The 22,791-nt window shown below is 50.0% G+C and overlaps 2 protein-coding genes across 29 annotated transcripts in view; one reads left to right on the top strand and one right to left on the bottom strand.

Annotated features, from left to right (window-relative positions):
• Window positions 1-9,472, bottom strand: part of COMT (catechol-O-methyltransferase) — a 28,992-nt gene extending 19,520 nt beyond the window's left edge. For 10 of the 28 annotated variants that reach the window (XM_015149725.3, XM_015149723.3, XM_077948679.1 and 7 more), the window contains exon 1: window positions 9,347-9,472. The gene's annotated coding sequence lies outside the window, so the exon portion shown is untranslated. Of the gene's footprint in view, window positions 1-351; window positions 445-982; window positions 1,039-1,372; window positions 1,501-4,237; window positions 4,351-6,490; window positions 6,605-8,359; window positions 8,447-9,135 lie in introns of those variants that run through there. The other 18 variants (XM_077948670.1, XM_028827345.2, XM_077948668.1 and 15 more) reach the window with 12 other exon arrangements.
• The window catches only part of TXNRD2 (thioredoxin reductase 2), a 69,048-nt gene continuing 55,664 nt past the window's right edge, over window positions 9,408-22,791 (top strand). The window contains 2 exon segments of the mRNA NM_001159499.2: window positions 9,408-9,543; window positions 20,093-20,161. Coding sequence (NP_001152971.1) covers window positions 9,441-9,543; window positions 20,093-20,161 — 172 coding nt within the window. The 5' untranslated portion in view covers window positions 9,408-9,440.

The raw sequence follows: 22,791 nt of genomic DNA on the forward strand, positions 1-22,791 counted from the left end.
TCTCTGGAAGGAGACACCCCCTTCAAGTCTGGCCTCCTCCACCCCTCAGCCCCCGCTGCAGGCCTCTCTCTTCCCCTCCGGCCCCTCAACTCCCCACGGTCCCTGGAACTTTAGGCTTCCTGCTCCATCAGGGGCTCGCAGGGCCTCAGGGACCCACAAAAGCAACCAGCTGAGCTCACTGGAAACATGCAGTCAGTCATCTAGCAGGCAAAACAAGTCGTAAAGGTCATATCCACAAATACAGGTAGAAAGTCTTCCCCTCACACTGAGCAAGTGTCCCTTAATTTGCCCAATTTGCCAGAAACACAGTTCGGATAAACATATAAAACAGGGCTGGGTGGTGGCTCACACCTGTAATCCCAGCACTTTGGGAGGCCAAGGTAGGTAGATCACTTGAGGCTAGGAGTTCAAGACCAGCCTGGGCAGCACAGGAAGACCCTGTCACTACCAAAAAAAAAAAAAGAAAAAAAAAAAGAAAAGAAAAATATATAAAATAAAGTAAAAAAAAAAAGTGAGAACTAGCTCTTATATAAACTAGTGAGTTGTGTTTTGTTAACTGCATTTGATAATATATTGGCCTAAAAAGGCTCCCAAGATCTTTTCAGTAACTTTCAACCTCAGAGTCACACTAAGTGAAGTTAGATAATAGACATTCATTGAATATCTAAATAATACCTGAACAGGAGAAAGTGCTGGAACATTCATTATTAAGCATAGCTTTTTGTACTTTTTGTCTTCTTTATATGGTACAGACTGGCTAGAGGTATTCTGGCCTGTTAACAAACATGTTCTTGACACTTTTGTACTATAAAAAGGAGATTATAAGATAGTATATTCATAAAATTTGCTAATAAACTGCTAAATGACAGACAATTTCCAATTGTCTTCTTCCTACTTTTCTCTGTAAAATACAAGTATGGCCAGGCGTGGTGACTCATGCCTGTAATCTCAGTGCTTTGGGAAGCTGAGGTCGGAGAATTACTTGAGCTCGGGAGTTCAAGGGTGCAGTGAGTCCTGGGCAACACAGCAAGACTGTCTCTTAAAAAAAAAAACATACCGGTTACTAAAGGTTAAAAATTATAATCAATATATGAAAACAAAACTCCTAGAAACAATAAGAATGAGGGAAACAATTTTGTATACAAAGTATGAGAGGAAAATAGGATGTGTTTTTATATGAAAAGTATGCAAAGAATGTAGACTGTTTTTGTTAAAGAAAGGGATGTAATTTTATCCTGAAGTAAAATTACAAAAAGAGGAAAAATATAGGACAAAGCGTGAATGGCCCAGGAATTCGAGACAAGCCTGGGTAACTGGTGAAACCCTGTTTCTATTAAAAAAAAAAAAAATTATTAGCCTGGTGTGGTGGTACATGCCTGTAGTCCCAGCTACTTGGGAGGCTGAGGCAGCAAGATCGCTGGAGACCAGGAGGTCGAGGCTACAGTGAACTGAGATCTCACCACTGCACTCCATCCTGGGTGACAGACTGAGATTCTGTCTCAAAACAAAACCAAACGTGAATGGATACAGAAAGTTATCCCTGTGTTTCCCAGGCTGGTCTTGAACTCCTGGCCTCAAGAAAGTCTGCAGAAAAGAATCGTTATGTTATGAGGTCAAAGCTGGCTAGAATTGATCTCATAATCATTGAATGTATTTATGTACAAAGTTTCTTTTTTTTTTTTTTTTTGAGACAGAGTCTTGCTCTGTTACCCAGGCTGGAGTGCAATGGTGTGATCTGGGCTCACTGCAACCTCTGCCTCCCAGGCTTAAGCAATTCTCCTGTCTCAGCCTCCCAAGTAGCTGGGACCACAAGCACACTTTACCACAGCCAGCTACTTTTTTTTTTTTTTTTTTTTTTTTGAGACGGAGTCTCACTCTGTCGCCCAGGCTGGAGTGCAGTGGCCGGATCTCAGCTCACTGCAAGCTCCGCCTCCCGGGTTCACGCCATTCTCCTGCCTCAGCCTCCCGAGTAGCTGGAACTACAGGCGCCCGCCACCTCGCCCGGCTAGTTTTTTGTACTTTTTAGTAGAGACGGGGTTTCACCGTGTTAGCCAGGATGGTCTCGATCTCCCGACCTCGTGATCCGCCCGTCTCGGCCTCCCAAAGTGCTGGGATTACAGGCTTGAGCCACCGCGCCCGGCCAGCCAGCTACTTTTTGTATTTTTAGTAGAGACGGGGTTTTGCCATGTTGGCCAGCCTGGTCTTAAACTCCCGATCTCAGGTGATCTGCCCTCCCAAAATGCTAGGATTATAGGCATGAGCCGCCGCACCCGACCTAAATTTTTTTCAGCGACAGAGTCTCACTCTGTTACCGAGGGTGGAGTGCAGTGGTACAATTACAGCTCACCGCAGCCTTGAACTCCTGGGCTCCAGTGATCCTCCTGCCTCAGTCTTCAGGGTACATGGGACTACAGACATGTACCACCATGCCCAGCTAATTTTTCTTTTTTTTTTTTTGTAGAGACAGGGCCTCAGCATGTTTCTCAGGCTGGTCTCAGACTCCTGGGCTCAGGCAATCCTCCTTCCTCGGACTCCGAAAGTATTGGGATTATAGGCGTGAGCCACTGCATGTGGCCTATGACATTGTCTTGATCGCAAACTGACTTGAGATTTCCTGGAGGGCCCCTGAAGACCTCAGAGGATCTGTCCTGTGACCTTGTAAGAGAGATGTTAAACTAACTAGGTTTATTTCTTTTTCTTTTTTTTTTTTTTGAGACGGAGTCTCGCTCTGTCGCCCAGGCTGGAGTGCAGTGGCCGGATCTCAGCTCACTGCAAGCTCCGCCTCCCGGGTTTACGCTATTCTCCTGCCTCAGCCTCCCAAGTAGCTGGGACTACAGGCGCCCGCCACCTCGCCCGGCTAGTTTTTTGTATTTTTTTAGTAGAGACGGGGTTTCACCGTGTTAGCCAGGATAGTCTCGATCTCCTGACCTCGTGATCCGCCCGTCTCGGCCTCCCAAAGTGCTGGGATTACAGGCTTGAGCCACCGCGCCCGGCCACTAGGTTTATTTCAATGGCAAATTTTGTGGGCAGCAAGGCACCCAGGTGCCGAGGCAAGAGACCAAGGGCACAAGCTGTTCCAGTATAATAAAGAAAATATATCAAATAAGAAGAGTTACACTAGATACAGATTATAGATATGATTATATATCAATATCATTAATCATTAGTTTGTAGCAATTACTCTTTATTCCAATATTATAATAATCCTCGCTCTACAATCATAACCTAGGAGAAACCAAGCCATACAGTGATAGGAGCTGAAGGGACACGGTGAGAAGTGACCAGAAGACAAGAGTGTGAGCCTTCTGCTATGCCTGGACAGGGCCACTAGAGGGCTCCTTGGTCTAGTGGTAACGTCAGCGCCTGGGAAGACGCTGGTTACCTAGCAGACCTTGGTCTAGTAACCAGACCTTGGTCTAGCGGTAGCGTCAGTGCCTAGAAAAAGCACCCCTTACTTAGCAGACCGAGAAAGGGAGTCTCCTCCCTTTCCCAGGGGAGTAAGAGGAGACTCTACTCCACCATCTCTTGTGGAGGGTCTGACATCAGTCAGGCCCGCCCGCAGTTATCCGGAGGCCTAACCGTCTCCCTATGATGCCGTACTTCAGCGGTCACGCTCCCGGTCCGCCTTCATGTTCCATCCTGTACACTTGGCTATGTCTTCTAAATAGCAGTAACAAAATTAGTGAAAGTACTAAAAGTCTCTGAAATACAGAAATAATGGCGTAAGCTGTCTCCTCTCTCTCTCTGCCTCAGCTGCCAAACAGGGAAAGGCCCCCTGTCCAGTGGACACGTGACTCACATGACCTTACCTATCATTGGAGATGGCTCACACTCCTTACCCTGCCCCCTTGCCTTGTATCCAATAAATAACAGTGCAGCCTGGCATTTGGGGCCACTACCAGTCTCTGCACCTTGGTGGTAGTGGTCCCTGGGCCCAGCTGTCTTTTCTTCTCTTTGTCTTGTGTCTTTATTTCTACGATCTCTCATCTCTGCACACGGGGCGAAAAACCCACAGACCCTGTAGGGCTGGTCCCTACATAATTTCATGCAACGTGCTGTCAAATAAAAAATGCTATTTAGGGCCAGGCGTGGTGGCTCGCGCCTGTAATCTCAACACTTTGGGAGGCAGAGGTGGGTGGATCATCTGAGGTGAGGAGTTCAAAACCAGCCTGGCCAACATGGTGAAACCCTGTCTCTACTAAAAATACAAAAATTAGCCCAGTGTGGTGGTGGGCACCTGTAGTCCCAGCTACTCGGGAGGCTGAGGCAGGATAATTGCTTGAACCAGGGAGGCAGAGGTTGCAGTGAGCTGAGATCGTGTACTCCAGCCTGGGTGACAAGAGCAAAACTCTGTCAAAAAAAAAAAAAAATAATAATAATGCTATTTAGGCCTTGTTAGAAGTTAACACAGCAGGCTGGTGTAGTGGCTCATGTCTGTAATCCCAGCACTTTGGGAGGCCGAGTCGGGTGGATCACGAGGTCAGGAGATCGAGACCATCCTGGCTAACACAGTGAAACCCCGTCTCTACTAAAAATACAAAAAATTAGACAGGCGTGGTGGCAGGCACCTGTAGTCCCAGCTACTCAGGAGGCTGAGGCAGGAGAATGGTGTGAACATGGGAGGCGGAGCTTGCAGTGAGCTGAGATCCTGCCACTGCACTCCAGCCTGGGCGACAGAGCGAAACTCCGCCTCAAAAAAAAAGAAACCTTTCCGTTTTCCTTAACCTATCAATGACTCGTAATATTATAGTAAATGATACTTCTCTAAACAAAATTGAAGCAATTATCTTTTTCTTCCGGCCTGATCCCTCCAAAAATCAGAAGCTATTATTGAGTATTCCTATTTTCATGGCAATATAGTTATTGCATAACTTCAATAAGAATCTGTTCTCCTTGTAACAGGACACAATTGGAAACACTGGCTATATTACCAAGGCTTGGACTGGAATGTCCTGTTTGAGAATGATGTACATAGAATCAGGTATGACCAGATGGCTTTCAGGTTGACTTTGTGGAGCCATTGCTTGCAAAGAGCTCTTGAAAAATCTGGCCTGGTATCTGGCTTAAGGGGTTCTTGGTCTTACAACTGAGTAAGGAAAGTCTCTTCCAAATATCCCAAGGTTCCGAGGCCCAGGAACCTTGGGATATTTCAGGGACCTCAAGAAGAGAGGAATTCACACAAATCTATAGGCACTGCAGGTGAAGTCTGGCTGGAAGTTCTTGGCTTGGCTTCCTAACCTCAAAAGGCTTTTAAAAGCTCAATCTAAGATTCCCTATTAAAAGTTTCAGCAAACTTAAAAAGGCCTGTGTGGTCAATTACCATTCGTGCTGCATTTGTGTAAATAATCAGGCCAAATTTAATGAGACCAGAATTACTTGGTAAATAAGAATAATCTTACTTTGATTATCTTCAATCAAAAAGGGAAGTAAAGAGAAATGCTATGCTTCAGTGGAGAAATATAACACCCTCTTGGGAGTTATCAGATCCTAGTCTAGTTCACTCTTTGAGGTGTTTTTTTTGTTGTTGTTGTTGTTTTTTGAGATGGAGTCTCACTCTGTCACCCAGGCTGGAGTGCAGTGACGTGATCTCAGCTCCTTGCAAGCTCTGCCTCCTGGGTTCACACCATTCTACTCCCTCAGCCTCCCGAGTAGCTGGGACTACAGGCGCCCGCCACCACACCCGGCTAATTTTTTGTATTTTTAGTAGAGACGGGGTTTCACTGTGTTAGGCAGGATGGTCTTGATCTCCCGACCTTGTGATCCACCCGCCTTGGCCTCCCAAAGTGCTGGGATTACAGGTGTGAGCCACCACACCCAGCCTAATTTTTTTTTTTTTTTTTTTTTTTTTTTTTGAGACGGAGTCTCGCTCTGTCACCCAGGCTGGAGTGCAGTGGCGCAATCTCGGCTCACTGCAAGCTCTGCCTCCCGGGTTCACGCCATTCTCCGGCCTCAGCCTCCCGAGTAGCTGGGACTACAGGCGCCCGCCACTGCGCCCGGCTAATTTTTTTCTATTTTTAGTAGAGATGGGGTTTCACCATGGTCTCGATCTCCTGACCTTGTGATCCGCCCGCCTCGGCGGCCTAATTTTTTTTGAGACGGAGTTTCGCTTTTGTTGCCCAGGCTAGAGTGCAGTGGTGCGATCTTGGCTTACTGCAGCCCCCCCACCTCCCAGGTTCAAGCGATTCTCCTGCCTCAGCCTCCTGAGTAGCTGGGATTACAGGTATGCACCACCACGCCTGGATAATGTTTTGTAATTTTAGTAGAGACAGGGTTTTGCCATGTTGGCCAGGCTGGTCTTGAACTCCTGGACTCAGCTGATTTGCCCACCTCGGCCTCCCAAAGTGCTTGGGATTACAGGCATGAGCCACAGGGCCCGGCCTATCCTTGAGGTTTTATGATCTGCCTGTTTTCTTGGACTGTCACTGCCTTCCTACACGCCAGCCCTTACCAAATCCTCCCATCTACTTTCCTTCAGTATCTGGCTACCTACCACTCTCTCCAGACTGACATTTCCAATTTGTCTCCTCGCTGACTTGGTGTCACCAAGAACTCAAATCCCCACTGGGACTCAGGTGGTCTTGTAGCTGCCCTTTGCCCCCAGGATCTGAAAAAAAAGCCCTGCAGATTGAAGCTGGAAAGCTTGATATAAACTTGAAAGAACTCAGCACCACAACAGATTATCCACGGGCAGCCTTTGGTCTGGAGCTGCTGCCACACAGACCGCCCAGGAAGACCCCCTCCAGCTCCTGCATGCCCCATGTTCTCTCCAGGAAGTAACCACAACTGGGATACCGATGCCTATGCCATCATCACAAACTTCACACCACACCCCAGGAAATCCCTGAGTGCCCCTGCTGGCCTCGTTAGGGCCCCAGGGCCGGAAACCTCAACTGCTGCCCTGTAGGCTCAAAAACTGGGTTTATCGACAGCTTCAACCATTCATCTTTGTTTTTCTTTCTTTTTTTTTTTTTTTTTTTCCTTAAGATAGGGCCTCTTTCTGTTGCTCAGGCTGGAGTATACAGGCACGATCACGGCTCACGGCAGCCTCCACCTCCCAGACTCAAACGATCTTCTCACCTCAGCCTCCCAAGTAGCTGGAACTAAAGGCCCATCCCACCACACTGGGCTAACTTTTTAATTTTTTGTAGAGATGGGGTCTTTATGTTGCCCAGGCTGGTTTCAAACTCCTGGCCTCACATGATCGTCCTCGGCCTCCAAAAGTGCTGGGATTACAGACAGGAGCCACCGTGCCCAGCCTGCTACTATTTTTGTTTCCTCTAAATGCCTGACTGCTTCCATCATCCAGCAAAAATCCTTTGCTACCAAGTCTCAACAGATGGTCCCGCTGGTACTTTATGAACACAACACAGAACAGAAAATGGAGGGTGTCAGGCTTCTGAGCCCAAGCTAAGCCATCACATCCCCAGTGACTTGCACGTATACATCCAGATGGCCTGAAGCAACTGAAGATCCAAGGAAGTGAAAATAGCTTAACTGACGACATTCCACCATTGTGATTTGTTTCTGCTACACACTAACAGATCGATGTACTTTGTCATCTCCCCCATCCTAAAAAAAGTTCTTTATAATCTCTTCCACCCTTAAGAAGTTTCTTTATAATTCTCCCCACCCTTGAGAATGTACTTTGTGAGATCCACCCCTGCCCCCAAAGCACTGCTCTTAACTTCACCGCCTATCCCAAAACCTATAAGAACCAATGATAATCCCACCACCCTTTGCTGACTCCTTTTTCGGACTCAGCCCGCCTGCACCCAGGTGAAATAAACAGCCATGTTGCTCACACAAAGCCTGTTCGGTGATCTCTTCACACGGACATGTGAAACAAAGGGGGTACTGTTGAGAGGAAAGAAGCATGTCTCTGCTCTTCTTGCACAGGAGGGGTACTGACAAAGACCCTCCCTCCCCACACTCCAGCCAGGCTCCTTGGGGTCCCCTTCTCCACTGGGCCTCGCCCTGGCCTATCTAGACTGGAACGAACACTAACAGCTCCAGGCCACATTCCCAGAACGATCCTAGCACCCTTTAAAAGTGTCTGCCTGAGAAGCTCAAGGCTGCCACAAGAATTTCCTGTGTGTTCCAGCCAACACGTGAGGATGGGGCCCCTGTCTCCCAGTCTCTGTGGGAGGTTGGGGGCCTGACTTCGGTAAGCCCCAGTGGCAAACCCAGATCAGTTGGTTCCACAGGGGCTAACCCTCCCTTCCCGGTTTTGGTGATTTTCTATTTCCCTAACTCTACTGAGTCCCCACCCCTTCCCACTCCCTCACTCTCCCTTTAAACTCCAGGCACGTCTAGTCAAATCAGCATGGAGCCAGCTTTTTCTCATGTTGTCAGTAGTTACCAAGTAAAAGCTGTTTTTTCTCCATTAACTAGTGTCTCACTGGGCTCTGCAGGGCAGCTCCCATGGTCCCTCAGGCTTGGGGGGTCACTTTAAACAATAAACAGCAACAGGACACAAAAATCCCCCGGTGGAAAAATCCAAAAAGCAGGTCTGTTAGCAAGGCAAGCCCAAAGTGACTTCCCCTTTCTCTACCATTCCCACGTGGTCCTGCGCACCACACAGCCCCCTACCCTGTGGAGTCCTGGGCCCCTTCCTGGTGGAGCAGCCATTCTCTTGCAGGGAAAGGCCCTGGGGTTCCCCAAGGCCTCCAACAGGGAACCTGTTGGAGAGGTCACCAAGGCCCTCTGAATCTGGGGCTCCTCAGACCCTCCCCCAGGCCCCCTGCAACTCTCCAGCTCTAAGAGTCTGATCCCAGCCCAAGGACCAAGTGGGACCCTCCCCTGTGATTCTGCCACACCCTCACCAGGTCAAGCCCTACTCCAGGGATAGGCTTATCCTCCTGGTCTGGACCCCCAACCCAGTCTTGAAGCGGGATCTCCCAGGGCTATCTAAAGCCCCTCACCTCAGCACAGATCTTCAACCTCAGCCTTCCACAAGGAGTCTGGGGATCCCACCCCGGTCCAAAGATCCCCACCCAAGGTCCGAATTCCCCACCCCCATCCGGAGCTCCTCAACACAGGTTCGGAGACCCCCACCACAGGTCGGATCCCTTCACTCCCCATCCAGAGCTCCCCACCCCAAGTCAGATCCCTCACCCCAGGTCCAGAGACCCTCACCGAAAGTCAGATCCCTTTACAGCGCTTCGAATTCCCCAGTCCCCATCCACATCCCCCACCCCAAGTCCGGAGACCCCCACCCAAAGTCAGATCCCTTCACAGCGGTCCGAATTCCCCACACCCTATCCCAATGTTCCACCCTAGGTCTGAAGGCCCCCGCCGCGAATCCTGCCCCATTCGGCGGGGTTCTGGCTCTGGCCGGCGCTCTCACCTCTACCGCGGCGGCGCGCCCGGGACTGGACCCGCCCCGGTCCGGCGCAGGCAGCGCGGCGGGCAGCCCCAGCCGCCCGAGAAGCCCCGCGAGGATGGCGGCGATGGCGGTGGCGCTTCGGGGATTAGGAGGGCGCTTCCGGTGGCGGACGCAGGCCGTGGCGGGCGGGGTACGGGGCGCTGCGCGGGGCGCGGCAGGTAGGATGGGGTCGGGGCGTCCCCGTGGTAGGTGTCCGCGCGGCCGGGGTGTCCTCGTGAGGGTGTCCGCGCGGCGGTGGCCGGGGTGTCCCCGTGGGGGTGCCCACGCGGGGGTGTCCATACACCGGCCTCTTGGTCTAGTCTTGCTCAGGAGTTCGGGCTGCTTCTAGCCACAGGCAGCCCCCTTCCCAGATGGGGAAACTGAGCCCAGCCTTGTCTAAGGTCCTGCTGTGCTGGCTGCACCTGTGATCTCCCGGAGCTAGTGTCCCAGTAACAACTACAGTTCTGAAGATGATGATATCCCACTTCCTGAGGTCACCAGCCGCCGGCCCCACTGGCCAGACTTCCCACGTTCTTCCCAGACCCCTAGTAGACTCTAGAGGTTAGAGGCTGCACAGAGCAAGGGGAGGATACACACTCATCCTCCTGGAGCCCCTGAGGAACAGTTGACCAAATCCGGACGATAATTATAACTGAGCACTTGAAGCAGACGCTGGGTGTCTGGTCACTCAGGAGGGTTCAAACCTCACCGTGTAGGACAGACTCCCCCAGAGCTCGCCAAAGCGCCACCATATCTGTTATGTGTGGCCAGTTTCATTCCATGCACGACAACATGGTCCCCCACCATGCAGGGGGCCCCTCGACCCTGCCCCCTGGATGCCTGTGACAGCAAGCAGCTCTCCCCACAGGCAGTGAGTGTAGAGGGGTGTAAGGACAGGGTCAGGGCTCCTTCCCAGGGATGGTGGCTATGGGAGGCAGGGTGGCTGGCCCTCAGCCGGCGGTGGACTCGGGAGGGAGGGCTGACTGCGTGTGTGGGTGGGCAGAGCTGTCGCTATGGAGGTTTTGGGGATCTCCAGGACAGAAGGTGGCCTGACAGAGTTCTGGGAGGCAGTCACCACCTCGTGGCCTTGCTGAGACCTGGAACCCTTGGCCAGGGCACTCTCTTTCAAAGCTTCTTGGCTGCATGTGTCAGGTGGGCAAGCTCAGGAAGGTTAAATGCACCCTTGCTAGTGGAGTCCAATAAAGGGGGAATCGGCATCAAAAAGAGGAAAAAGGTTCAAAGGGGATTTATCATGGGGTTCAGAATCACAGATGTGAGGGACGGTAGTGGGAACAACAGACAGAAAAGTTTCCCCTTCCCACACTCACAGTCCAGACGTGGCAATAGCCAATTTCTAAAGTTCTGGGCGTTCTGGGCTCAGAATGGGGAATATCATACAAGGCCTCAGGGGGGTAATGCCCTTATCTTCCCATCTTAAGGGAAAGAGCGAGCTGAACCTTCTGTGCAAAATAGGATGATGATCCTGTTCCTCCCAGTAAGAAATAAAATAAGTAGCCACCAGGCATTCCCTTCTGCCAGAGGAGCAGTTGTTTTTTAAATAGCCCTTTGGTGCCCAGTCTATTACTAAACCATATGAGTCTTTTTTATTTTGAGACAGAGTCTTGCTCTGTCGCCCAGGCTGGAGTGCAGTGGTGTGATCTCGGCTCACTGCAAGCTCTGCCTCCCGGATTCATGCCATTCTCCTGCCTCAGCCTCCCGAGTAGCTGGGACTACAGGCGCCCACCACCTTGCCCGGCCAATTTTTTGTATTTTTAGTAAAGATGGGGTTTCACCGTGTTAGCCAGGATGGTCTCTATCTCCTGACCTCGTGGTCTGCCTACCTCGGCCTCCCAAATCTCATGCCTGGGATTACAGGCATGAGCCACTGCGCCCGGCCGAGTCATTTTTTAATACTAGTGCATGTGAGTTAACACAAACTTCCCAAATTAAAGTTTTAGATGGGCCCTCAAAATTTTTAGGACATGGTTTTCCTACAGGTTTATATTGAAAGTATAGGGTATCTCCTATTACTGCCCTTTTTATTTGTCTTAAAGGAGAAAGGGGGAGGCCGGAGACCAAATGTCCCCATTTCCCTGTAGCTAATCTCTCTGAAAGACAAGGAGCCCAGACTTTGGAGTTTCTGGATGGATACAACCAGGTGCATGTCCGAGGCACAGAGGAGGGTATTTATGACCCATAGTAACATTAAATGCAGTGCCTTCTTCTCCTGGTTGAGCAGGGCAGTGGTCATCTGTAGCACCAGACATCCACACGCTATCATTAGTATCGATTTCCGCAGGAGCATCCATCCAGGTGAGAGGTTGGATAAGTGGAGGAAAAGGCACATAAGCCCAGTAAGAATAGTTTTGTGTAGCAGGTAAATCAGTTTGAGGGGAAACTGGTGAGACAGAAAGTATAAGGAAGATAGTTATTAAATAAAACCTATTGTAAGCGAGATCCAGTGCTGAAGGAGGAAAGGAAGAACAGAGGGATGTTATTTTCAGGCTAATAGAAATGGTGAGATTTTTAGGTTCGTAAGGAGAAAAAGAGGGAATTAGGAGAAGTGGGATTAGTTAGAGGGGTCTCCGTTGCCATTAGGGAGGATTGAACCAGACCCATTTTGATTTGGCGTGCCAGTTTCTAAGCAGTCAGCACAGATCTCACCAGGTATGAGGGCGGTCTCTGATGCAGACGTCTCTTCCATGTGGTTTTTTTTTTTTTTTTTTTTTTTTTTTGAGACGGAGTCTTGCTCTGTCACCCAGGCTGGAGTGTGGTGGCGCCATCTCGGCTCACTGCAAGCTCCGCCTCCCGGAATCACACCATTCTCCTGCCTCAGCCTCCCGAGTAGCTGGGACTACAGGCACCCGCCACTGCACCCGACTAATTTTTTGTATTTTTAGTAGAGACGGGGTTTCACCGTGTTAGCCAGGATGGTCTCGATCTCCTGACCTCGTGATCCTCTCGTCTCGGCCTCCCAAAGTGCTGGGATTACAGGCGTGAGCCACTGCGCCCGGCCTTCCCTGTGGTTTTTATTGTCAGTATTTACACAAAGTTTAAGTCTCCTAGTGGGCACCCAGACAGGGGATTGATGATATCCTGGTGAAATGCAAGCATACCCTCTTCCCACGTTATAATTGTTCCAGGTTCCCAGGTATTGGTTTGGGAGTTTTTCCGTGACACTGGCTTGCCTTCATTTAGGGAGAATTCTTTGCCTGTATAATGGCATTTAGCTGCAGTCAGAGTATTTTCTTTAGGAACATTTAGAAAGTTTAAAGTAAACAATGCTAAATGTAATTGGGAGTGGGGAGTGGTTAAATTATGCTTTTAAACCAGCCTTGTCTTCTTTTACAGTAACTTGAAGAGGTTTAGTAATTTTTTCAGGTTTTGGACCGAGACCGAATCCAGGAACAAACCCTATGTTTTCCATTATATGTTGACTGGGAGCACTATAAGAGTTATGTGGAATATTAATTTCAGCCCCCCACTGTGCCAGCAAATCTCTTCCCCAAAGATTAACGGGGATTGGTGTGATATAAGGCGAATTGTTCCCTTTTGACCATCAGGGCCAGTGCAAGGCAAGATAAACATACTCTGGTGAACTTCATCAGCTTTTCCAACACCTACTAATCTCATGTTAGCGGGATGTTTAGGCCAGGATGAAGGCCGTAAATTAGAGGACACAATAGAAATCACAGCCCCGGTATCTACTAGGCCCTCAAACTTTTTCCCTTGAATGTGTATGGTGTAGGTGGGCTGCTGTTTAGCAATTACATTAATGCAATAAGTGGCTTTTTCACCACCGGAGCCCATCCCAGGACCCCGTGTCTTATCTCCTTTGTTTAAAACAATATTAGGTAGTAAAAGTAATTGAGCAGTGGACTCACCAGCCAGAATGGAAACAGGAACTTTGGCAGACACGATGAGTTTAATCTCATCAGAGGAATCAATTAATGAGACAGGTATGAACTATGATACCTTTAGCAGAGGTGGATGCCCTGCCTAACACCAGGCCCACCGAACCTTGAGGTAAAGGGCCAGTGACCCCCATGGGGACAATTAAAGGCAAAAAATTAGGTGGTAAATTTAGAGGAATGGTACTACAGAGATCGGCCTCCCCGCCCCCTACTGTGGAAGTACACAAACATTGTACTGAGACAGAAGAAGAGACTGAGACCCATCTGGGTTGGCTGTAGGTAAATTTGTTTGTGCTGGGGGCTGTGTTGGGACTGCTTGAAGGGGAAATGCAATGTTGGTCTGAGTCTGAGGTGTCCCATTTGATATTGGAGCCTGGGGCTGGCCCCGCTTCCCGTTTCCCTGGTTCTGTGGCAAGGGATTTTCATCTATATCAGACTTAGAGTGGCAAGTACTTGCCCAATGTTTACCTTTATGACAACGCAGGCAAACGGTAGCAGGAGCATTTGACCGTGTTTGTTGAGCCAACTTGGCTGCTTTTAAGTTTTTCACAGTGCAATTTTTTTTTTTAGTGTGACCAGGTTGACCACAATTATAGCAGGCTCCAAGAAAATAATCAGTCGAGCCAGTTTGGTTGCCATCCTTCATGGCCCGTGCCCACAATAGCTTCGTGTGTGTCTGATCCAATGCCTTCACTAGCCTTCATATATGCAGGCAATACCTCGTGATCAGGTAAATTTTGTCGTTGGCCGGAACACGTGGCCGTTCTACACTCATGGTTCGCATTTTCAAAAGCTAACATACGAAGGGGAATACCTTGAGCGTGCTCATCAGAGACAGATTTTTCAACAGCATCTTGTAATTTAGCCAAAAAATCAGGATATAATTCATTGTGACCCTGTTTAACTGTAGTAAAAGAAACAGGAGCTTGGCCTGGGGCACGTAATTTATCCCAAGCTCTCATACATAGCTTTGTTACTTGTTCCGTGGTGAGAGCATCAAAGCCTAATTGAGTGGTAGTATCAGAGTGTTATCAGAGCCTGTGAGCTGAGCCTGAGTAATTGGAATGCCATCAGCCCAATTTAGCTGAGCCTGCAGGCGGTCCTCCTCTGACCACCAGCTGCGGAACTGTAAATGCTGAGATGGAGTTAGAACAGCTTTTGCCAAAAGGTCCCAGTCTAAAGGAAGCAAAATGACCTCAGTACAAAGAGTCTGTAATACCATTTTAACATATGGAGAAGTAGGACCATACTGAGTACAAGCATCCTTGAGTTCTTTTAAAAAGGTAAGATTGAGCAGCGCGTATTGACGCACTTGTACCCCTTGAGCATTAGGAGGTTCCAGCGTGACAGGATAAGCCCACGCCTCTCATCTATTTGTTTGTTTATTTTGGCGTAATAAGTGTTGCATGGAAGTTTCAAGAGCAGGCACATGAGACGGAGTTGGCATAGAAGTGACAGGAAAAGTATGTGTAGATAAGGGAAACTGAGGTTGAGGAGGTTGGACTGGTATGAGAATGTGAGAAAAGGGCACTGGGGGAGCAGAAGAGGCAGCAGCATATTGGTGATTACTGGCCCAGTCCTGTGCAACCAGAGTGGCAGGGGCGTCCATGCGTGAAGAAGGGTACAGAGAAGCAGGTTGAGTGGATGGCAAAGTGACCGGTTGAGGGACCGAAATGACAGGAGGGTGAGGGGCTGTGGTGGATGAGGGAGGGCCTGCAGAATTACAGGTAAATTGTAGTTTGGATGGCTCCGGAGGCAAAGACTGCAAAGGTTTGGAGAGGGAAGAGTTAGCATGGATGTGGTCCTGGGCTGTCCAAGTCAGGGAGCTACAAGTATCGGCTCTTCATGAAAATAAATAAGATCATCAGGGGGTGACGTTAAACCAAAGTCACCAGACTTAGATATTGAATCCTCAGTATTGTCAGGTGGGGGAGGAGTAGGCGAAGGGAGAGGCTGAGCAGATAACGAAGGCCGAGCAAGAGAGGAAAGCTGAGGAAGAAGTAGAGGGTCACCAGATTCAGAAAATTGTGGTAACTACAGGGGGTCACGGAATTGGTATGTCATTACGATGGCACGGCACATACGAAGGCCCAATCACCTCAAATAGTGACGGGAACATAATTTTCTGTTGGGACCAATTCCCGGAATTTTGCACCAACACGATCCCATAGTTCCACATCTCATGTTCCCTTTTCAGGAAACCAAGATATTTCTTCTTGGTTTTCTCCAAGGTATTTCTTCTACCGCCCTGAATAGGGTGACCATATTTTCCATGGGAACCTGAACTCCCCCCTGTTTTAACAGGAGTTTAATATAGCAGAGATAAGCATAATGTTTAGACTCCGCGTGACCCATAGTTACCCTGGACAATACACAGACGACTCACCAATCGTCAGGGAGGCGAACAAGTGTTTCCGTGGACCGGACCGATGAACGTTTCTCCGCACCTACCAAAGGGAATCAGGTTCCCACATGAACTTAGGAAAAAGAAAACCATGTTGGGCTCCAGATAGGAAAACCCACCCCCAATATTTCAACGTAGATTCTTTCTATTTTCCGTAAGTGTCGGCCGGTAGAGAAATAAAGAGAAAGAGTACAAAGAGATGAATTTTACAGCTGGACTGCCGGGGATGATATCACATATCGGTAGGACTGTGATGCTCACCTGAGCTACAAAACCATCAAGTTTTTATTAAGGATTATAAAAGGGGAAGGGGTGTACGAACAGGGAGTAGTCACAAAGATCACATGCTTCAAAGGGCAAAAGGCAGAACAAAGATCACATGCCTCTGAGGAAACAGGACAAGGGCAAAATCAGAACTATTGATAAGGGTCTATGTTCAGCTGTGCACATATTGTCTTGATAAACATCTTAAACAACAGAAAACATGGTTCAAGAGCAGAGAACTGGTCTGACCACAAATTGACCAGGGCAGAGTTTTTTCCCCACCCTAATAATCCTTAGGGTACTACAGGAGACCAGGGCATATTTCAGTCCTTATCTCAACCACATAAGACAGACACTCCCAGAGTGGCCATTTATGGACCTCCCCCCAGGAATGCATTCCTTTCCCAGGGTCTTAATATTCCTTGCTTGGAAAAGAATTTAGCAATATCTCTCCTACTTGCACATCCATTTATAGGCTCTCTGCAAGAAGAAAAATATGGCTCTTTTTGCCTGACCCTGCAGGCAGTCAGACCTTGTGGTTGTCTTCCCTTGTTCCCTAAAACTTGCTGTTATTCTGTTCTTTTTCAAGGTGGACTGATTTCATATTGTTCAAACACATACGTTTTACAATCAATTTCTGCCGTTAACAATTATCACAGTTGTCCTGAGGTGACGTACATTCTCAGCTTACAAAGACAACTGGATTAAGAGATTAAAGTAAAGGCAGGCATAAGAAATTATAAAAGTATTATTTGGGAATTGATAAATGTCCACATTAAAATGAAATCTTCACAATTTATGTTCCTCTGCCATGGCTCCAGCTGGTCCCTCCATTTGGGGTCCCTGACTTCCTGCAACACAGGTGTGAGCCACTGTGCCCGGCCCAGGGGTGTGTTTCTTTTCTTTTCTTTTTTTTTCCTGAGACAGTCTCACTCTGTTACCCAGGCTGGAGTGCAGTGGTGCTAACGTAGCTCACTACAGCCTTGAACTCCTGGGCTCAACTCACCCTCCAGCCTCAGCTTCCCCAGTAGCTGGGACTGCAGGCCCTGCAGTTTCTCCTTTTAGAGCAGGAAGACTGGCCCTGTCCCAGGCTTTGAGGGGGTGGGTGATGCAGCCCCTGAACAGGAGCCAGAATGACAATACCTGCTGCCAGGAAAGAGCTCAAGATAGAGCAGCCATACAGGAGGGCTCCTGAGGTGGCCAGCCCACCTGTGGGTGCACATTTTGGAGGACCCTTCCTCTTGCCTTCACTGGTGCAGTGCTGCATTCTCTTGGGCCTTGCTATGAGCTCTGGGTGCTTGCTCTTTGCTGGCCTGTACCAGGCAGTGGGTTCAAAGTGGAGCAGAAAATTAATAGACAATGTGTCAGAAGGCAGAGGCAAGGGAGACACTTGCTGGGGCCAAGCCCTGCAGGTGGAGAGGGTATGCCTGGCTAAAGTGGGTGAAAGGCAAGGTTATGAGGCTCCCCAGGACACTGGAGTGCACAGGTGGTGTGTCCCCAGGTAACACCTGCCATCCAGCCCTTCCTCCCATCGAGCAGCATCTGCCCTACCCACCTTTGAGGTACTTTGGGGTCCTTCCTCCCCAGCAGGCTACCCAAGCCCTTCCAGGTGCTTAAAGGCAGATCTCCTATGCTTGCAAATGACTCCCCTGTGCCAGTGTTTATTAGCCCGAGTGGGCTTCTAGGTGTGCACAGGGGGAGAGCAAGCCGCCCGAGATAAGCACATCCATACAGACAGCTGCTCACCCTGCCCAATAGCAGACAGGGGGCACAGTGCGAGGCTGCAGGGCAGGGTGACATAACAAGGACCCTGCTATGGCAACAAGAAGGACAGGCACCTGCCATGGAAGGTAGGGACGTTGTGGGCAAAGCCTCTGGCTACCAGGCAGCAGGAGGAGAGAGACTCTCCTCCATCAGCAGGTTCATGCTCTCCGGGGGACCTCGTGGCAGCTTCTACCTGACCAGCAGTTCTTGGTTCTCTAGACTTATATTAAAGCTATCGGCCGGGCGCGGTGGCTCACGCCTGTAATCCCTGCACTTTGGGAGGCCGAGGCGGGCGGATCACGAGGTCAGTAGATCGTGACCATCCTGGCTAACACGGTGAAACCCCGTCTCTACTAAAATACAAAAAATTAGCCGGGCGCGGTGGCGGGCGCCTGTAGTCCCAGCTACTCCGGAGGCTGAGGCAGGAGAATGGCGCGAACCCGGGAGGCGGAGCTTGCAGTGAGCCGGGATGGTGCCACTGCACTCCAGCCTGGGCGACAGAGTGAAGACTCCGCCTCAAAAAAAAAAAAAAAAAAAAAAAAGCTATCAGAATAATTTACAACAGTTTAGGCCTTTCCAAGCCTTTGAGTTGAGTTAGGAATTGAGTGTGCTCTGGACTGGCTGCTGGAACCGAGTTGTGGCTCTGTCAGTTCCCACAGGTGTGCACACATCTCACATGCACTCAGATGCTGGCTGCCAAGTGAAACGGTGGATGGGTTTGGCTGTGGGGCAGGCTGGCTGCAGGCCATGGCCTGAGTGCCTAGATGCAGCTTCCCAAGCTTTCTCAGCTGTGAGCCAGGTCTCCTGTAGGCTCCAGCTCTTGTTTCATTTAGGAGTGCATGTTCTAGACCCCAGTCTGTGGGGCATCTGCAGAGCCAGGGTGCGGAGAGACATGGCACTCCAGGTATATTCTCTGCAGCCTTGCCTGCCTAGGAAGGTGGAGGTGGCTGCAAAGATAGGTGCAGCCTTCTCACGGCAGACGCTAGGCTCTGATGCAGGTGGTGGGCAGGTTGCCCAGCCTTGGATGACAGACCTCACTCTGATCATGGAAACTCTTGGCCTTGTCTGAAGCAGCGACCAGCTCCAGGTGCTCTGGGAGGGTGGTGCTTCTTCTCTGGGCAGGCTCGTATCTGCAGAGGGGGTGAGGACACTACTTGTTTTATACCCCAGAGTCTTGTCATCAGTCCCCACCCTGCCCTCACCCCGCAGACTGATGACTTTCTGTTATTTCTTCCTTCCTTCAGCAGGGAGCGGGCTGGTGCCTGGTGCTGGGTGTACCGGACCTCAGGTCCAGTTCAGTGTACTTCCCCTCTGCACTTCCTCCCTCCGCTCCCTTATTCTCCATCCCTCCCTTTTTTGGCTGCCCCTTGCCTGCCTTCCTCGCCAGTAGCTTGCACACAGATGACACCTTTTGCAGGCTAAAAAGGCTGAAAGTGGCACTATGTGCAGTCAGCCACCACGGAGGACCGAGGTGAGGTGACACCACAGCCAGCCCAAGAGGAATTCCAGGGATGAAACCTGAGCCCAGGCAGCTCTCCCTATGCCCGGGGTGGCTTCCCTCCTAGGTGACTGCAGCCGGGCACACCGAGACCCTGGCTGTGTGCACTGGCCAGCTGTGAGGGACAGGGGCTGCTTGTGCTTTTATTCTTGCTCACTTGTGATGGAGGGCAGCCTTCACAACTGAAAGGCACGTGGACTTGAGGAGAATGTTTTAGTCCACCTTGGTGGCTCATGCTTGTGATCCTAGCACCTTGGGAGGCCAAGGTGGGAGGATTGCTTGAGGCCAGGTGTTTGAGACCAGCCTGGGCAACATAGCCAGACCGCATCTCTACAAAACAAAAAAATTCAGCTGGACGTGGTGGTCGGTGCCTGTAGTCCTAGCTATTCTGGAGGCTGAGGCTAGAGGATCACTTGAGCCCAGGAGGTGGAGGCTGCAGTGAGCTGTGATTGTGCCACTGTGCCCCTGTCATGGGGGCCCTTCTGGGTCTGTGTCCTAGCCCTGTGCTGACTGTGTTCCTTCTTGCTTTTCATCCCTCCCCCAAGCCAGAGTGAGATCCTGTCTCAAAAATAAATAGAATAAAAAAGAAAATATTTTAATTCTGACTCAGAACACTGGGTGAAGTTTGAGTTCAGAGTGGTTGGCATGGTGTGCCTGTGATTTGCAAAGATGATCACACACACCCACGGCCAGCCTCACCACCATATGGCTTGGTCTCTGGATTTGCACAGACTATGTGTATCGAGTCACTCTTTCTGCTATGATGTGTGGTGCCTTGTCACCCCTGACCGTCACAGGATGGAGTCTCCAATCCTGATGAAATAGATCCTATACCACATTTAACCAGACAGACATTCCTTCCCACCTCTCATCCCTTCTCTCAGCAGGTCAGCGGGACTATGATCTCCTGGTGATTGGCGGGGGATCTGGCGGCCTGGCTTGTGCCAAGGAGGGTATGTATTCTGTATCCTTTGTGGCAAGGCCTCAAAGCTTTTAGGGCCCCTAGAGAGGGTGGTGCTGTCCAGAAAGCGTCCATGAGCAAAATGCACCACCTCCCTGCTGGGGTCACCCCAGTGGCCTCTGTGTTGTGGCCTGTTCCCTGTCACGCTCCAGCTGTCTGCTGCACCCAGCGGCCACTGCGGCACTTCATGGCTGAACCTTCCTCAGCTCCAGCCCTCCAGCTCTTCCGCTTTACTCAGTGAGAGCCCCAGTCCGACTAGTCTCAGCTCCCACCACTCACACCCTCTGCGGTCTCCCCACTTTCCTTCACGTGCTTCTGCACAGTCCTCTGCTTCGCCTTACTGTGGCTGTCCCCCTGCCTGCCTGCTCTCTGCACCTGCCCAGCTAGCTGCGAGGCTGGAGCTGCACCCTCCTTTCCTGTCCCTGTCCTTGTTCTTAGTGTTGGCACCTTCCCCCAGGGCCCATGGTCAGTTCTGCTGGCTGAGTCTTGTACTTGGCCTGGCACCCAGTGAGTAAAGATGTTGGGCAAATGGGCTGGACCCAGAGGTGTCCCGAGATGACACCTTGCAGATCTCTGCTAACCTGCATGATGCATGGGCCACCGGAACTTTGCCAGACTCTGTGCCCTGCTGTAGGAGTTCCTGGTCTGCTCTGGCCATGTGTAAACAATGATAAGGGGGCAGGTGTGGTGAATGGGGAGGGGAGGGGTGAAAGGGAGGTGGGGCTGAAATGAGAGGGAGTTCACCAGGCGCTTTGGCCCTGAAGCTGTGCTTCTCTGATGTCCAGTATTGGGCTTTAGAAGCATACATGGTGTAAAAGAAATCCACTACTCTTGCTCCCGGGGGGCTGGGGAGTGGGTAGGAACCTGGGAAGTCTCCTGGCCTATTGGGGATTAGCAGAGGCACGCAGGGTCTGTGCCACACTGTACTGTCAGAACCACTCCCAGAAACGGATGGCACAGGCAGCCACGAGGCCTAGTGCTGTTCCTTTTAGCAGACCAGGCACCTGGGCTGTGCGTTCACTCCCATGCTGTAGCTGCAGAGACCTGAGTCCCCTTTAATCCAGAATGTGGACAGCTCCTGGGTATGTCTTCGCCTTTTATGAGAGTGGCATTTCCCTGCAGAGGATGACATGGTTTTGCAGTTTTGTTGAGATGAACTGTAGCTATTAAAATGGGCAGCCTGATCATTCTTGACATGTGCATGAGTCCGTGCAGCCAGTACCGCAGTCATGATTGTGAGTGTGTCCTCCACTCCCTGTTAGTCCGCCAGGGCTGCCGTAATAAACAGACTGCCGCAACAGACTGGGTGGCTGAAACAGCACACACTTATTATCTCTCAGTTCTGGAGGCTGGAAATGATCAAGGTGCGGGCAGGGCTGGTTTCTTCTGAGGCCTCTCCCTTGGGCTGTAGATGGCAGCCATTGTCCCTCTGTGCATGTCTACGTCCTAATCTCTACCTATGCCTGTCCTACTGGATCAAGTGGATCGCGTCTTTTTCTGTTGGCTTTTTATTGGAGACAGAGTCTTGTTCTGCCTCCCAGGCTGGAGTGCAGTGGCATGATCGCAGCTCACTGCAACCTCAAACTCCTGGGTTCAAGCCATCCTCCTGCCTTACCCTCCCAAAATGCTATTACACATGTGGCCACTGTACCTGTATATGGCCTCATTTTAACTTAACTACTTTTTTTTGTTTGTTTTTGAGAGGGAGTCTTGCTTTGTCACTCAGGTTGGAGTGCAGTGGCGCGATCTTGGCTCACTGCAACCTGTGCCTCCTGGGTTCAAGCGATTCTCCTGCCACAGTTTCCCGAGTAGCTAGGATTACAGGCGCCTGCCACCACACCTGGCTAATTTTTGTCTTTTAGTAGAGACGGGGTTTCACCGTGTTTGTCAAGCTGATGTCGATCTCCTGACCTCAAGTGATCCGCCTGCCTCAGCCTCCCAAAGTCCTGGGATTACAGGCGTGAGTCACCGCGTCCAGCCAACTTAATTACCTTTTTAAAGACCCCGTCTCTAAATACAGTCACATTCTGAAGTGCTAGGGTTTAGGGCTTCCACACAGGGATTTTGAGGGGATACAGCTCAGCCCATAACACCCCAACATTTTCTGAAACCTTGGCAATCCCTTCTGGCTTCCCCGCCTCTGCATCCCAGGCAACCAGGCATGTGCTGTGGCTATAGTTTACATTTTCTATAATTGGGTATAGACGGAATGCTGCTGTATGTCATCTCCCTCTTCTGGCTTCTTTCACTCAGGGTAGTGACCTTGAGACTCGTCTTCATTGGTGCAACTGTCGATGGCTTCTTGCTTTTCATTGCTGAGTAGTGTTCTGTTTATGGCTGTGCCGTCTCGTGTACGTGTTCCCCTGTAGCTTGACACTTGAATTGTTTCTACCTTTTGGCCATTGTGAACAGTACTGCTGTGAACATCTGTCTTTGTGTTTGTGTGGATATATGTTTTAAATTATTTTGGGTAAGTGCCTAAAATTGGACCAGCTGGGTCATGTGTTATATCTCTTATTTAGGTGTTTTTTCATTTCTTTTAGTAGCATTTTTAAGTTGCTTTTTCAAGTTTTTTTTTATTTAAAAAAAGAGAGATGGGAGTCTCTCTGTGTTGCCCAGGCC

This window comes from Macaca mulatta, chromosome 10 (assembly GCF_049350105.2).
Source record: "Macaca mulatta isolate MMU2019108-1 chromosome 10, T2T-MMU8v2.0, whole genome shotgun sequence".
In the NCBI taxonomy this organism is placed as follows: domain Eukaryota; kingdom Metazoa; phylum Chordata; class Mammalia; order Primates; family Cercopithecidae; genus Macaca; species Macaca mulatta.